The sequence below is a fragment of the Somniosus microcephalus genome, chromosome 17, assembly GCF_052327205.1.
Source record: "Somniosus microcephalus isolate GS21.2 chromosome 17, FLI_Smic_1.0, whole genome shotgun sequence".
Taxonomy (NCBI): Eukaryota; Metazoa; Chordata; class Chondrichthyes; order Squaliformes; family Somniosidae; genus Somniosus; species Somniosus microcephalus.
Window position 1 is genome coordinate 32,795,057 of NC_141003.1, and position 13,669 is coordinate 32,808,725.

Below are 13,669 nucleotides of genomic sequence, written 5' to 3' on the forward strand. Positions count from 1 at the left end.
CTTATAATTCTTGCGCCTGGTAAAAGCAGGCGTAAGGCCGGCTTTTACCAGAATAAGAATATTAAAAAATAAAAAAAATTTCCACTGATTTATAATTTTTAAATACTTTAAAGAAAGGCACGTTTATTTTTAGCCCCATTAAAAACTTTAATTTTTTTTCAAAACATAAAACTTTTGTTCAAAATACTTAATTTATTGTAATTTAAAGATATTTTAAAAATGTGATTTAAAAAAAAAAATTATTTAAAGTTTCACTATGTTTTGGGGTGATCTCTTCATATATTCCTGTCAAATGTATGAAGGGAGATTCCCTTCTGTGATTGGCTCTCCATGGCCCACGTGATCCCAGGGACGCTGCGAACCGCCTGCGCCTCTGGGATACGTGGGCCCTGCGCACCGGCATTTTGGAGAGGCCCAGCAATGGAACTCTGCGCCTCCCAGGAGCCCTCCAGTCTTGGCGCAGATTTTTCCAGATCGCAGCCCTCCGCCCGCGGGAGGCCTGCGATCGGAATTTCTGGGCCATGATTTCCCCCCCCCCCCACCTCTTCCTAGGAGGGCAGAAAGCACAGAACACAAGAAAACTGGTATTTTCAGATTAATGCCGAGTTTTCCACCAGTTTTAATGCCAATCTGTTGACTTTAAACAGCAGCAGAAAACATTCCCCCTCTTTGGCCAAAATAGTTACAATATATTTCTTTATAACTAGTGTACTATTAATGGCTTCAACTCCAGAAACATGACAATAAGTACACAATTGGTAAATCTACCCCCGTATAAGAAGCAGCCAGAAAAATGTTCCCGGCTGGGGTTGACAGGGCCATGGGTTGTTAGGTCATCAAGGTAGGTGCTACAAAAAGGTCTGCTCAACTAAAACTTTGACACAAGCACAATCTGAAGGATATTAACTGGGTTTTAAGCTCTCATGAATTGATGGATGCACAAACAGATTAGCAATCTGAATACTCTTCAGGAACAAGTTTACCGATGACACAAAGATAGGCAGCAGTGTAAGCTGTGTAGATGGAAGCATAAAATTACAAAGAGGTATTAATAGATTTAGTGAATTGCAAAACTGTGGCAAATGGATTTCAATGTAGGCAAGTGTGAGGTCATCCACTTTGGACCTAAAAAGGATAGTTCAGAATACTTTCTAAATGGTGAAAAGCTAGAAACAGTGGCGGTCCAAAGAGACTTGGTGTCCATGTACAAAGATCATTAAAATGTCATGGACAGGTACAGAAAATAATCAAAAAGGCTAATGGAATGCTGGGCTTTACATCCAGAGGACTAGAGTACAAGGGGGTAGAAGTTATGCTACAGCTATACAAAACCCTGGTTAGACCACATCTGGAGAACTGCAAGTAATTCTGGGCACCACACCTTAGGAAGGATATATTGGCATTGGCAGGAGTGCAGCGTAGATTTACCTGAACTACAAGGGTTACATTATGAGGAGAGATTACACAAACTAGGTTGTATTCCCTGGAGTTTAGATGGCTAAAGAGCGATTTGATCGAAGCTTAAGACATTAAGGTGAACCAATGGAGTAGATAGAGAGAAACTTTTTCTGCTGGTTGGGGAGTCTAGGACTGGGGGGGCATAGTCTAAAAATTAGAGTCAGGCCTTTCAGGAGTGAAATTAGGAAACACTTCTACACACAAGAGTGGTAGAAGTTTGGAACTCTCTTCTGCAAACAGTAGTTGATGCTAGGTCAATTGTTAATTTTAAATCCGAGGATAAGATTTTTGTTACCCAAAGGTATTAAGGAACATGGAGTTAGGCCATGATCTCACTGAATGGCCGAACAGGCTCGAGGGGCTAAATGGCCTACTCCTGTTCCTATGATGCTATGAAAAGTCTCTAACCTGCTGTTTGGGAAGAACTGAGGAAGAAAATAAATGTCTTCAGACTGCGCTCTTAAATGGCTAATTACAAATCAGGCTTCATTGTTAACGGGAATCCTGAATGGCTTTCAGGATTATCTAAAACCCGAGCCTAGTTAAAGTTCCTGAGCTGAACAAAAGTTCCAGTACCTTGTGTTTGACAAGTTCAGACAGCTACCACTTTATGAATACACATGATGCCATAGAAGAACATAAGAAATAGGAGCAGGAATAGGCCACTTGGTAAGAACTTTGTATTCACAGCAAGTATCCAATATGAATCAGTAAAAGTTTCCACTACACAGCCGGGTGGGGCTGTGCTGCCTAAAAGTACCAATACTGGACCGATTTAATATCACATGAACCAGAAACACATCTACACAAAGAATGCACCATATACATGACCATATACTTGACATTTACCAAAAAAAAACATTTATAGAAACCAGTTACTCGAGTACAATACATTCTATTTACGCCATCACAGCAGGGCACAAACTGTAGAAATACAGATGATTACATTGTGCAAGGGAAGAGAGCACAAATAACGCAAACCGAGAAATTGAAAAATTGTTTCCTTGAACAGAACAGACCTTGTTAGCAGTGATTTCCAACTGATAACCATAGCTCAAATAATACACCAGCCATTGATAAATGTAAGCTACAGAAAGTAGGCAAGATTAGAATTCCCTAATTTAGTACACTCTCCCACACAGCAAGACTCAACAGGATCAATGTTAACTATACATCCCCGCCTCTCAAATTAAAAATGCTATTTCTTAAACTTCCTCCGACAGTATTTTAAAGCTTAAAGTCCAAATCTTGCATTATTAGGGAGAATTCAGGAATTACTTAAACTATACTTCAAAGCTACCCTCTTAGAAGCAGCAGCAAATTTGTACTGCAGTAGACATCTGGCATAATGCGTGCATTGTCAACACAGATTATTAATTTAAAAGCAGAATATTTCACAATAGGGTAGTTTGTACTTGGTCTGTGGAAGGAATGAGCTTTATGGGCTAAATGGCCCATATTCCAGGTACACTTCGATCTGACAACACCCTTTTAAATTAATCCATGGATACTGTATGTATTTTTTTTGCCACACTGATCCCAAACAGGTTTATCAACTGTCCAGGTGTTTACTCACATAGCTAGAATAGTCACATTTTCAGTAACTAAACACCATCAAACATTTTCTGTAAAGATCAGAATCTTATTTCTATTTTATGTACAAATACTAGTCCCGCTCTGCAGGAAAAAAGCCATATTAAAATATTAAGACCATCAAAAGAGCCAAAATTACATTTTGAAGCAAACTATACACAACCTCAAACAAAAATAGGATGTGTAGGCTAAGCATGACTGATTTTTTTAATATGGTGGATGAATTGTTGGACACTATCTCGTCAGTCACAACATACAACAGGCTACCTCTGCAGACTGCAGAGAATACAGATGCCAGACCAGCTAACATCCACACCTCAGAACATGGCCATGATGTATGTACAGTACATTGACTGTGCTCAGATGGGGGCCATTCTCAGAACATTCGAAGCATTTTCTAACTGATCAATCGGTCAAGCTATTCCATTCAATTCAAATATCTGATGTGATCGACACCATGGGTAATACTTCTAAAGTAACAGTTTGATTGGCAGCTATAACTGACGACCAAGGCCTAGAAATTCAGTTGTTAGCACCAGCCGCTAGCACCTTAGGAGGAGAAGTGGGGCACTAAGCGGCTAGCGCCCGGTGCGATCTGCGCCTCTCGCGAACTTCAGTTCAGATTCAGCGCCGGCGCAAAACCGCTGCGCCCGCTCAGCTGCGCGCGCAGATCCTGACGTCATTTCATGGTGCAACGCCCTTGGTGCGCCCCGAACCGGAAATTCAGTGGCGCCGGCCTAATGTGCGACTGGCGCCCCTAGCGACTGTTGAGGGGAACGGTTCCCAGTCGCTGCGGGGCGCAAATTAAAGGGGACTCCTCCTGCAGTATAAATGGCAGCCATTTTGCTCCAATCCTTCTTTGTGAGAGACGGATATGTGGAGAGAGACAAAGGGAGAGCGCTCTCTGGTTTGACTCAACGCTCGCACAGGTACTTGTGGCTTCAGGCCACAGCTTTGCACTTGCATTTAACTTTCAGTGCCATAGCCTTGATTCGAAACATATAATGGGGGCTGCAATGGGTGGAAACGTTGGCTTGCTGCATTGCATTCAAAGGGCTCAGAGATGCCGTGAAAGAGTGCCAGTCATGGCCAGACGGAGAAGTGCCAACAGGCGTTGGCACAGGAGGCCTTACCCACCCAGGGTATACCGCCAGCAGACATTGGAGGACCACCAGAGGAGGAGAAGGACCAGCACGGGAGGGAGCCACAAAGTGCAAGGGCCGTCCGTCGGTGGCTTGTTGCAACTTGGTTCTAGGCCCCCTCTCAGGGAATGGCTTGTGCCAATGAAAGAAGATGAATGTAGCCACTCCGCCAGCCCTGAGCCGGTCAAGGCAACAAATACTTAAAAAAACAAACATGGACAGTGCAATTCCAGAATTTTTTTTTTTTTTTTTTTTTTTTTAAAAACTGTGCAAACCCTGAGCCCTTCCCGCATGACAAACTAATTCAGAGAAACCCCCCCAAAAACAGTCAGAGACATAACTGGCTCTCTCAACCTTCAGAAAATGCAACAAGCAGTTAACCCAAAATGACCATGATCCTCAGCCTTTATAAAAAGCAATCACAACAGTCTCGGCCTTCATATATTAAAAAATCATTTGGCCACACCTTCTACTTTTTCCCCTGCGAGGGTGAGCCATCTCGCTTGCGCGAGTGGCCCCTTCCCGCCCTGCAGCTCCTCCTCAATGGGGCCCCAGTGGCTGCAGCAAGGCTGGGGGAAGGCTGCTGAGGGTCAGATGGTGAGACGGCAGATGCCCTTGGGGGTCGGCCTGGCCCAGCTCTGGGCCTGGAGGGGCCGGCTGCAGACTGCTCCAACTCTGCTTGGGCGGCAGCAGTCTGTCCTACGGGTGGTGGCAGCTGCAGTGGAGGAGTGACAGTGTCGGCTGCAGGAATGCTGCCAACCTGACAGAGCACAGGCACTCCCTGGTCAGCTGATACATTGGCACTCGCACGGGCCAGCACTGCAACATGCGCAGCAATCTGCTGAAGCACAGACTGCTGGGCTGCTGCGGCGTGGCGAGTGCCCCGGCGATGCCTGGCCGATCCAGCAAGAGTGGCAGCAGTTAGTGCTCGTGTGGCCCTGGTCTGTGTCTGCATGAGACCAGCCAGTGAATGCACGGCACAACTGAGCACTTGGCTGGAAGCCGCCTGTGCAGCCGTGAAGTCCTGAAGACTCCTGGCCTGTGCTGCCCCGAATTCTTGTACACTCCTTGCCAGTGACTCTATGGAGTCAGGCATCCTTGCCACTGCAGCCATGAGCTCAGTGTGCCTGTGCTCAGCCTGGGCGCCCATTTCCGCAAGGAGCCGCACCTCCTCTGCGCTCACCGTAGCAGGACTGGAGGCCGCACTCACCCTCCGGGGAGAAGGCCGCCGAGCTTCCCCACCCCTCCCGCGTTGCTGCAGCCCGCTGGGCCCCGGAGCTTCACTCCCCTCCGACTCTTCCCCCCTGCTCCCCTCCAGGGAAGACGTGTCCCCATCATGGCCATGGGCTGCCTCAGCTGAGGGTGGCTCTGATGGGCCGGCTTCCTCTTCCTCACCTTCCGATTCACTCACAGTGCCAGCTTGAGGTCCCGCCTCCTCACCTGGCGATTCACCATCTGAAAGCAGGGAGGCACAAGAGTTGCTTCAGAGTGAGGACAGGGCAGCAGCGAGGGAGGCATGAGTGCTGCTATGCACTACATTGGTCTGACAGTGGCAAAGGATGCTGGTGTGAGGCACAAGTGGAGAGAGGTCAAAAAGGTGATGCACTTACCATTGGGGCCCACAACAGGGTCGGCATCTCCAGTGGCGACGGGGCCAATCAGCCGGCCTGACATAATGCGCTCCACACGCTGCTCCAGGTCGCTGAGCTGTTTCAGGTCAGGACGGCCTCCCCCGGTCTGTCGCTGCTGCCTTCGGTTGTGCGCCAGCTTGCCCTGCAAGAGAAAGGACAGCCTCCAAGTACAGTGTGAAGCCCTGATCTTGCCTGCACTGCCTCCCATGGTGGAATAGCCCTGACAGTGTGAAGCCCTCATCTTGCCTGCACTGCCTCCCATGGTGGAATAGCCCTGACAGTGTGTAAAGTCCTGAATGTGCAAGTGATTTTCATGACAGTCCCATAGGTGTTGGATGAGGGCTGGGCATTAGGGCTTTCAGGTCCCTTTGCCCATAAAGTGAGGTGCACATGCAGGGATGAGGAGGACACTGGAAAGGGTACTCACCCTTACAACCCGAGTGAGGTCGTTGAACTTTTTTCGGCATTGGACAGGAGTCCTGGCAACCACGCTGTTGGAGGTCACCCTGTTTGACACCTCCCTCCAGGCTTTCCGATAGTCGTTGAGCAGCGGCCTCCTGCCACTTTCAGGGAACAGAACATGGTGCCTGCGCTCCATTGCGCCAACCAGCACCCTCAGGTCACCCTCACTGAAGCGCAGCGCTCTCTCCCTGGCCTTCTCCATTGTCCTGGGCGTTGAGCAGTTCAAGCAGCAGTGGTCAGGCCTTGCTTCAGGGCTGCAGTGCGTGGCAGCCAAACAAATCCACCCTCCCCTTTTAAGAGCTGACCGGCGCCAGTGTCTGCCTTCAAATCAGCAACTCGCCGCACCTGCGCTGCGCCCGCCCTCGGTGGTAGCGCCCCGGTCCGCCGGCTTAGCGCCTAATAGTCGTGCATCGCCTGCTTTAGCGCAGCGGCAACCTCTTGGGGCGATGCAACTGAATATCGGCGAAGGTGGCGCTAAGCACAAAATTTAGTGAACGCCTGGCTGTCGCGCCCCAAACGTGGCTATACTGAATTTCTAGGCCCAAATCAGTTTGAGAAAGGAGGGCCATCATTTGACAGCTCAATAATCAGATGCTACAAGTTGTAGGATTACATTTGATACCTTGCATTCAGCTCACTAGTGAGTCAAAAGCCATCAGCAGTACAAGTCTATTTAGAGCTCTGGTAGAGATCAGCTACACAAGTAAGTGACCTCATTTTGAGGGTCAGTCTAATATTAAGAGTTAATGCAAGAGATGTGTATTTGCTGCTTCTGGAGGAGTCTACAAAATAAATATATTATTGCACTGTATGTGCTCAATAAATTTAGCAAGGAGCTCACACGACAGTACATGATATAGTCAACAAACCAGTGATCAGGATTTTCTGTTCAATCGCTAGATCTTGCGTTAGATACCGAACAACTAAAGGCACGCTGGTCCAAATGAAACACAAGGTCTGCTTATCAGGGTGGTCAGTGATAGCGAACCCCAAATAAGAATATCTAGCGTGAAAAAAACCCCAAAATAATAAAAGCCAGTCAGTGCGTTCATATTGTAATAACCAGACATACAAGCAGCATTTATATAACGCCTTTAATGTCGTAAAACGTCCCACGGCACTTCATAGGAGCGTTATCAAACAAAATTTGACACTGAGCCACAGAAGAAGATATTAAGAGGTGAGAGGTAGGTTTTAAGGAGCGTCTTAAAGGAATGAGAGGCAGAGAGGTTCAGGAGGTAATTCCAGAGCTTAGGGCCTAGACAGCTGAAGGAACAACCGCCAATGGTGGAGCGATTAAAACTGGGGATGCGCAAAAGGCCACAATAGAAGGACCAGAGACCTAAGAGGGTTCTGTAAGATAGGAGGGGCAAGCCATGGAGGGATTTGAAAACAAGGATGAGAATTTTAAAATCGAGGCGTTGTCAGACTGGGGGTCAAGGAGCACAATGGTGGTGGATGAACGCGACTTGGTGCGAGTTAGGACACGGGCAGCAGCGTTTTGGAAGAGCTCAAGTTTATGGAGGGTAGAAGATGGGAGGCTGGCCAGGAGAGCATTGGAATAATCAAGTCTAGAGGTAAAAAACAGCATGGATGAGGGTTTCAGCAGATAAGCTGAGGCAGGGGCGGAGACGGGTGACGTTGCAGAAGTGGAAGAGGCGGTCATGGTGATGGAGCAGATGTGGTCGATAGCTTATCTCAGGGTCAAATAAGATGGCAAGGTTGCAAACAGTATGGTTCAGCCTACGACAGTGGCCAGGGAGAGGGATGGAGTCGGTGGCTAGGGAACTGAGTTTGTGGTGGGGACTGAAGACAATGACTTCAATCTTCCCAATATTAATTTGGAGGAAATTTCTGCTCATCAAGTACTGGATGTCGAACAAGTAACATGGCAAATCAAAAGCAGTGGAGGGGTCCAGAGAGGTGGTGGGGAGGTAGATCTGCCTGTGGTCAGGGTACAAGTGGAACCTGACGTGTTTTGGATGATGTCGCCGAGGGGCAGTATTTATTTTCTCTACACAAAGACACTGCATGGAATATAAACTATATGCAACTTTTACTGGGTGGGAGGGGATATACTTTTATATCCAAAGATAAATAATAACCCTGTATACAACATAGAAAAAACTGCAGAAAAGTACTGCTATGCATTCAACTATCTTGACTTAGCAATTTCGTTTTTACATTTGACCAACAATCCACAATGACATAACAGTACAGCCATTAGGAACTTTTTAAAATTACACTGCAGAAATGAAGTAGGATATTTGATTCTGCAGCCAAGGCAAAAACCTATTTAATACAAGGCGCCATAACTGCCAGGATCGACTATTAAAATGCATACAGTAACATTGCGATCATGTCCTGCATATCTGAATGATAATCATTAGTAATGATTTAATTTTAGTAACGGAATATTTTACTTTTGAAAAAAATAGTATAGTATAGATCACAAAAATATTTGGAGTATGTAGAGCCGGTGACCGCCCCTTACCTAACAGCAACCCGCACAGTGCACTCATCCTGACCAGGCGCCGCCATTGCACCGTATCGGATCCGAAAACAAGTCCGGGGAAATAAAGCCTCTTAAAATAAATCCGGGGACGTGGGCGAGTCGAGCCGCCTCGGAGCGCAGCCTCCCTCGCTGTGAATGGAAGAACACCGCTACCTCTCCCAGCAGCCCAGCCGAGGAGGAGCCATGGAAGCTCTAACCTGAACGCAGCACTGAGCGGGTCGCCGCCCCTCTCATCCCCGCACTGAAGCCGGGCCCGCAGTAAGGGGTGGGGTAGAGGGCGGGGGGAGGAAACCGCACCGAGCCGCGCAGCTCGCCAAGGCTGCACTCGTTGGACCCAGACAGCGACGCGGCTTCAACCGGGGCTTCTATCCGCAATGCGCCGCTGAAGCCGAGCTCGCACGGTGGGGGCCGGCCTGCTCCCACACTATTGGCCGCCCGCGCCCAGGCCGGCCCTCCCCGCCTCTTGTGTCAGGTGCTGGCAGCGCCGCCGGGACATCACCGGCCGCCTCCCTCCCGCTGCGGCTGGCGGCGGCGAGGATTTTAAAAAAAATAACACGCCGAGAACGGGGCTTCGAGTCAAATTCAACTTATTTTGAAATTAAAACGACACTAAAGCGGTTTTAAATATAAACGGGCCTTGGTGCGAAAATAAAAAAAACAGTCCGAATGGGGAAAAGGGGGCGGGGCGGAGCGGAAAGGTCCGATCGTCCCCTTTTTGATGGACAGTAACCTTGTCCAATCAGAACGCGCGTGGTTTTATGACGTGAGACAGAGGCGTGCGGGAGCACCTGACAGGTGCTGTGGTGGCGCGCATGCCCGGGCTGTGTGTTGACGTTACACTGATACACTGTGGAAGGGTCGCATTGTCTGCATGCCCGATAGGAGACTCCCAAAACAAGCACTCTATTCGGAGCTCCTGCACAGCAAGAGAGCCCCAGGTGGGCAGAGGAAACGCTTCAACGACACCCTCAAAACCTTGAAAAAGTGTAACATCTCCACCGACACCTGGGAATCCCTGGCCCAAGACCGCATAAAGTGGAGGAGGAGCATTCGGGAAGGCGCCGAACAGCTCGAGTCTCTGCCGGGAGCAAGCGGAAGCCAAGCGCAAGGAGCGCACGTCAACCCAAGCACCCCACCCACCTGTGACAGAGACTGTAGGTCCCACATTGGACTCATCAGTCACCCGAGAACTCATTTTTAACGTGGAAGCAAGTCATCCTCGGTTCCGAGGGACTGTCTAAGAAGAAGACACTGTGGAGCTCCCACGATCCTTTCATGTTCTGTCACAAGAGGCAAGGCAGCAAAGCCTCGGGCGGTGCAGGCGAAGGGCGCCCGGGTTCCTTCCAGTGCACTCTCTAATCCAGCAGTTTTATTTTCCGGCTTGTTGTGGATGGTGGCACTATATTTTGTGGTTTTTGAGTGGAGCCGATTTAGGTGTACTCTTTTGGGTACGAACAAATAAACTGTAAATTAACAAAAATACATTAAAGGAAACTTAATAAATTAAATTAAAATTCCATTGCCAATGGTGATACTGCACTCCAGTCCCTTCGGTGCCCACCGGTCGTGGAAGGCCTCAAGCGTGCCAGTGGACACCGCGTGCTCCATCTCCAGGGCTACCGGGCGTGAGCATAGCCGCGGAAGAGAGGCAGGCAGTCGGGCCGAACGATCCCCTCGACCGCCCACTGCCTGGACCAGTTGATGACCACTTTGGCCAGGCCCAGGAGCAATCCTACGAGGAGGTCCCCCGATCTGCCCGCTCCCCTCCGCACCAGGTGACCAAAGATCAGGAGCGTGGGACTGAAGTGCAGCCAGCAATCAAGGAGCAGCCCCTTCAAATAATGGAAGAGGGCCTGCAACCTCTCACACTCTATATAAACATGGAACACGGACTCCTCCACCGGTTCAGGTTTATGCTGGACCCTGGGGTGTTGGGACACACCGTGCATCATTTGCAAAAAAAAGTCAATCGTTTGTGTGAAAAGGAAAAACAAACTAGGTGGAAGTCCCATTAGCTGAAACTAATTTATTTTCCACCCCCGGGGTTCAGCTCTTGCCCCACTCTATCATAAAGATAAACTTGAGAGCCGCCAACAGCAGGCAGTATTTGAAGCGAGAGTAAATATGCAAAATAGCAGAATAGGTCACAACTCCCATTTGAATTTAAAGCCATATTTGAAACCAAAATGAGCCCGTCTAGTTCAAAAGGAGTAATGCTTGGTCGCTCGCCAATGCATTTAGTAGTGTGTAAATAAAAATGTTAAATAGAAAAACGTATGTCAATTTGGGAAGCAGCGAGGCATTGCTTACATTTATAGGAGTTTCTCTACAGTCTAAGCTGAGTTAACAGCTAAAGGATACAAAACAAGTACTACAGCCCAAAAGCTGATAGCAGGGTATTATAATAGTGGCAAGTTTACATAGGCAATTTAAATTATGAGTGTGGACCTAGAGATTTGTAATGGGAAAAGATCACAATACTGTAACTTCTATTTATAGAACACCTTTAACGTTAATAAAATGTCCCATGGTGCTTTACAGGGGAGTTACCAAAATTTGACACTGAGCCACATAAAGAGTTATTAAGACAGGCGACCAAAAGCTTAGTTAAAGAGGTAGGTTTTAAGGAGCATCCTAAAGGTAGAGAGGTTTAGAGAGGAAATTTCAGAGCTTGGGGCCTAGGTAGCTGAAGACATGGATGCCATTCTTGGAGCAAAGAAAATTGGGGATATGCAAGAGGCCAGAATTGGAACAGTGCAGACATCTTGGAGGGTTGTAGGGCTAGAGGAGGTTACAGAGGTGGGAAGGGGCGAGGCCAGGGAGGGATTTGAAAATGAGGATGAGCATTTTAAAATCGAGGTGTTGCCAATGTAATTCAATGAGCACAGGGGTAATGGGTGAACAGGACTTGGTACGAGTTAGAATGTGGGCAGCAAAGTTTTGAATGAGATCAAGTTTACAGAGGGTGCAAGGTGGGAGGCCGGCCAAGAGAGCATTGGATAGTTGATTCTAGAGGTAACAAAGGCATGGATGAGGGTTTCAATAGGAGATGAGCTGAGGCAGGGGTTAAGATCATAGAATGGTTACAGCACAGAAGAAGGCCACTCCACCCGTTGAGCCTGTGCCGACTCTCAGCTAATCCCACTCCCCTACCCTTTCCCCGTAGCCCTGCAAACATTTTTCCTTCAGATACTTATCCAACTCCCTTTTGAAAGATAAGATTTTGTCTGCCTCCACCACCATTTCAGGCAGTGCATTCCAAATCTCAACCACTCGCTGTGTAAAAGTTTTTTCTTACGTCGCCTTTGGTTCTTTTGCCAATCACCTTAAATCTGTGTCCTCTGGTTCTCGACTCTTCTGCCAATGGGAACAATTTCTATCTACACTGTCCAGACCCCTCATGATTTTGAACACCTCTATCAAATCTCCTCTCAATCTTCTCTGCTCCAAGGAGAACAACCCCAACATAGAAACATAGAAGATAGGAGTAGGCCATTCGGCCCCTCGAGCCTGCTCCGCCATTTAATGAGATCATGGCTGATCATCCAAATTCAGTACCCTGTCCCTGCCTTCTCCCCATATCCCTTGATTCCTTTAGCCTTAAGAAATATATATAACTCCTTCTTGAATATATTTAATGAATTGGCCTCAACTGCCTTGTGTGGTAGAGAATTCCACAGGTTCACCTCTCTCTGGGTGAAGAAATTCCTCATCTCAGTCCTAAATGGCTTACCGCTCATCCTTAGCCTGGTTCTGGACTCCCCCGCCATCGGGAACATCTTTCCTGCATCTAGTCCTGTTAGAATTTTATAAATATCAATGAGACCCCCTCTCATTCTTCTAAACCCTAGCGAATATGAGCCTAATCGACCCAATCTCTCCTCATACATAATTCCTGCCATCCCAGGTATCAGTCTGGTGAATCTTCGCTGCACTCTCTCCATGGCAAGAACATCCTTCCTCAGATAAGGCGACCAAAACTGCACACAATACTCACCCTGCACAACTGCAGCAAGTCATCCTTGCTCCTGTACTCAAATCCTCTCACTATGAAGGCCAACATACCATTTGCCTTCTTAACCGCCTGCTGCACCTGCATGCTTACCTTCAGCGACTGGTGCACAAGGACACCCAGGTTTCATTGCACTTCCCCTTTTCCCAATCTATTGCCGTTCAGATAATAATCTGCCTTCCTGTTTTTGCCACCGAAGTGGATAACCTCGCATTTATCCACATTATACTGCATTTGCCATACATCTGCCCAATCACCCAACCTGTCCAAATCATACTGGAGTTTCTCTGCATCCTCCTCACAGCACACACGCCCACCCAGCTTTGTGTCATCTGCAAACTTGGAGATATTACATCTAGTTCCCTCGTTTAGATAATTTATATATATTGTGAATAGCTGGGGTCCCAACACCGATCCCTGCGGTACCCCACTAGTCATTGCCTGCCACTCGGAAAAAGACCCGTTTGTTCCAACTCTTTGCTTCCTGTCTGCCAGCCAGTTCTCTATCCAAGACAGTACCTTACCCCAATCCCACGTGCTTTACCTTTGTACGCTAATCTCTTATGTGGGATCTTATCAAAAGAAACATAGAAGATAGGAGCAGGAGTAGGCCAATCGGCCCCTCGAGCCTGCTCCGCCATTCAATGCGATCGTGGCTGATCATCCAAATTCAGTACCCTGTCCCTGCTTTCTCCCTGTACCCCATGATCCCTTTAGCCTTAAGAAATACATCCAACTCCTTCTGAAAGTCCAAATACACCACATCCACTGGTTCGCCCTTATCTATTTTACCAGTTACATCCTCAAAAAATTCCAGTAGATTAGTCAAGCACGATTTAACTTTTGTAAATCCATG

The 13,669-nt window shown here is 47.8% G+C and overlaps 1 protein-coding gene across 6 annotated transcripts in view; it reads right to left on the reverse strand.

The window, feature by feature from the left end:
- LOC147105620 (kinesin-like protein KIF21A) overlaps positions 1-9,474 on the reverse strand; it is a 194,325-nt gene extending 184,851 nt beyond the window's left edge. For 4 of the 6 annotated variants that reach the window (XM_086010168.1, XM_086010167.1, XM_086010166.1 and 1 more), the window contains exon 1: positions 8,781-9,471. In XM_086010168.1, the coding sequence (XP_085866294.1) occupies positions 8,781-8,827 (47 nt within the window). In that variant the 5' untranslated portion in view covers positions 8,828-9,471. Of the gene's footprint in view, positions 1-8,780 lie in introns of all 6 variants that reach the window. The other 2 variants (XR_015081534.1, XM_086010165.1) reach the window with 2 other exon arrangements.
- Positions 9,475-13,669: the final 4,195 nt, after the last annotated feature.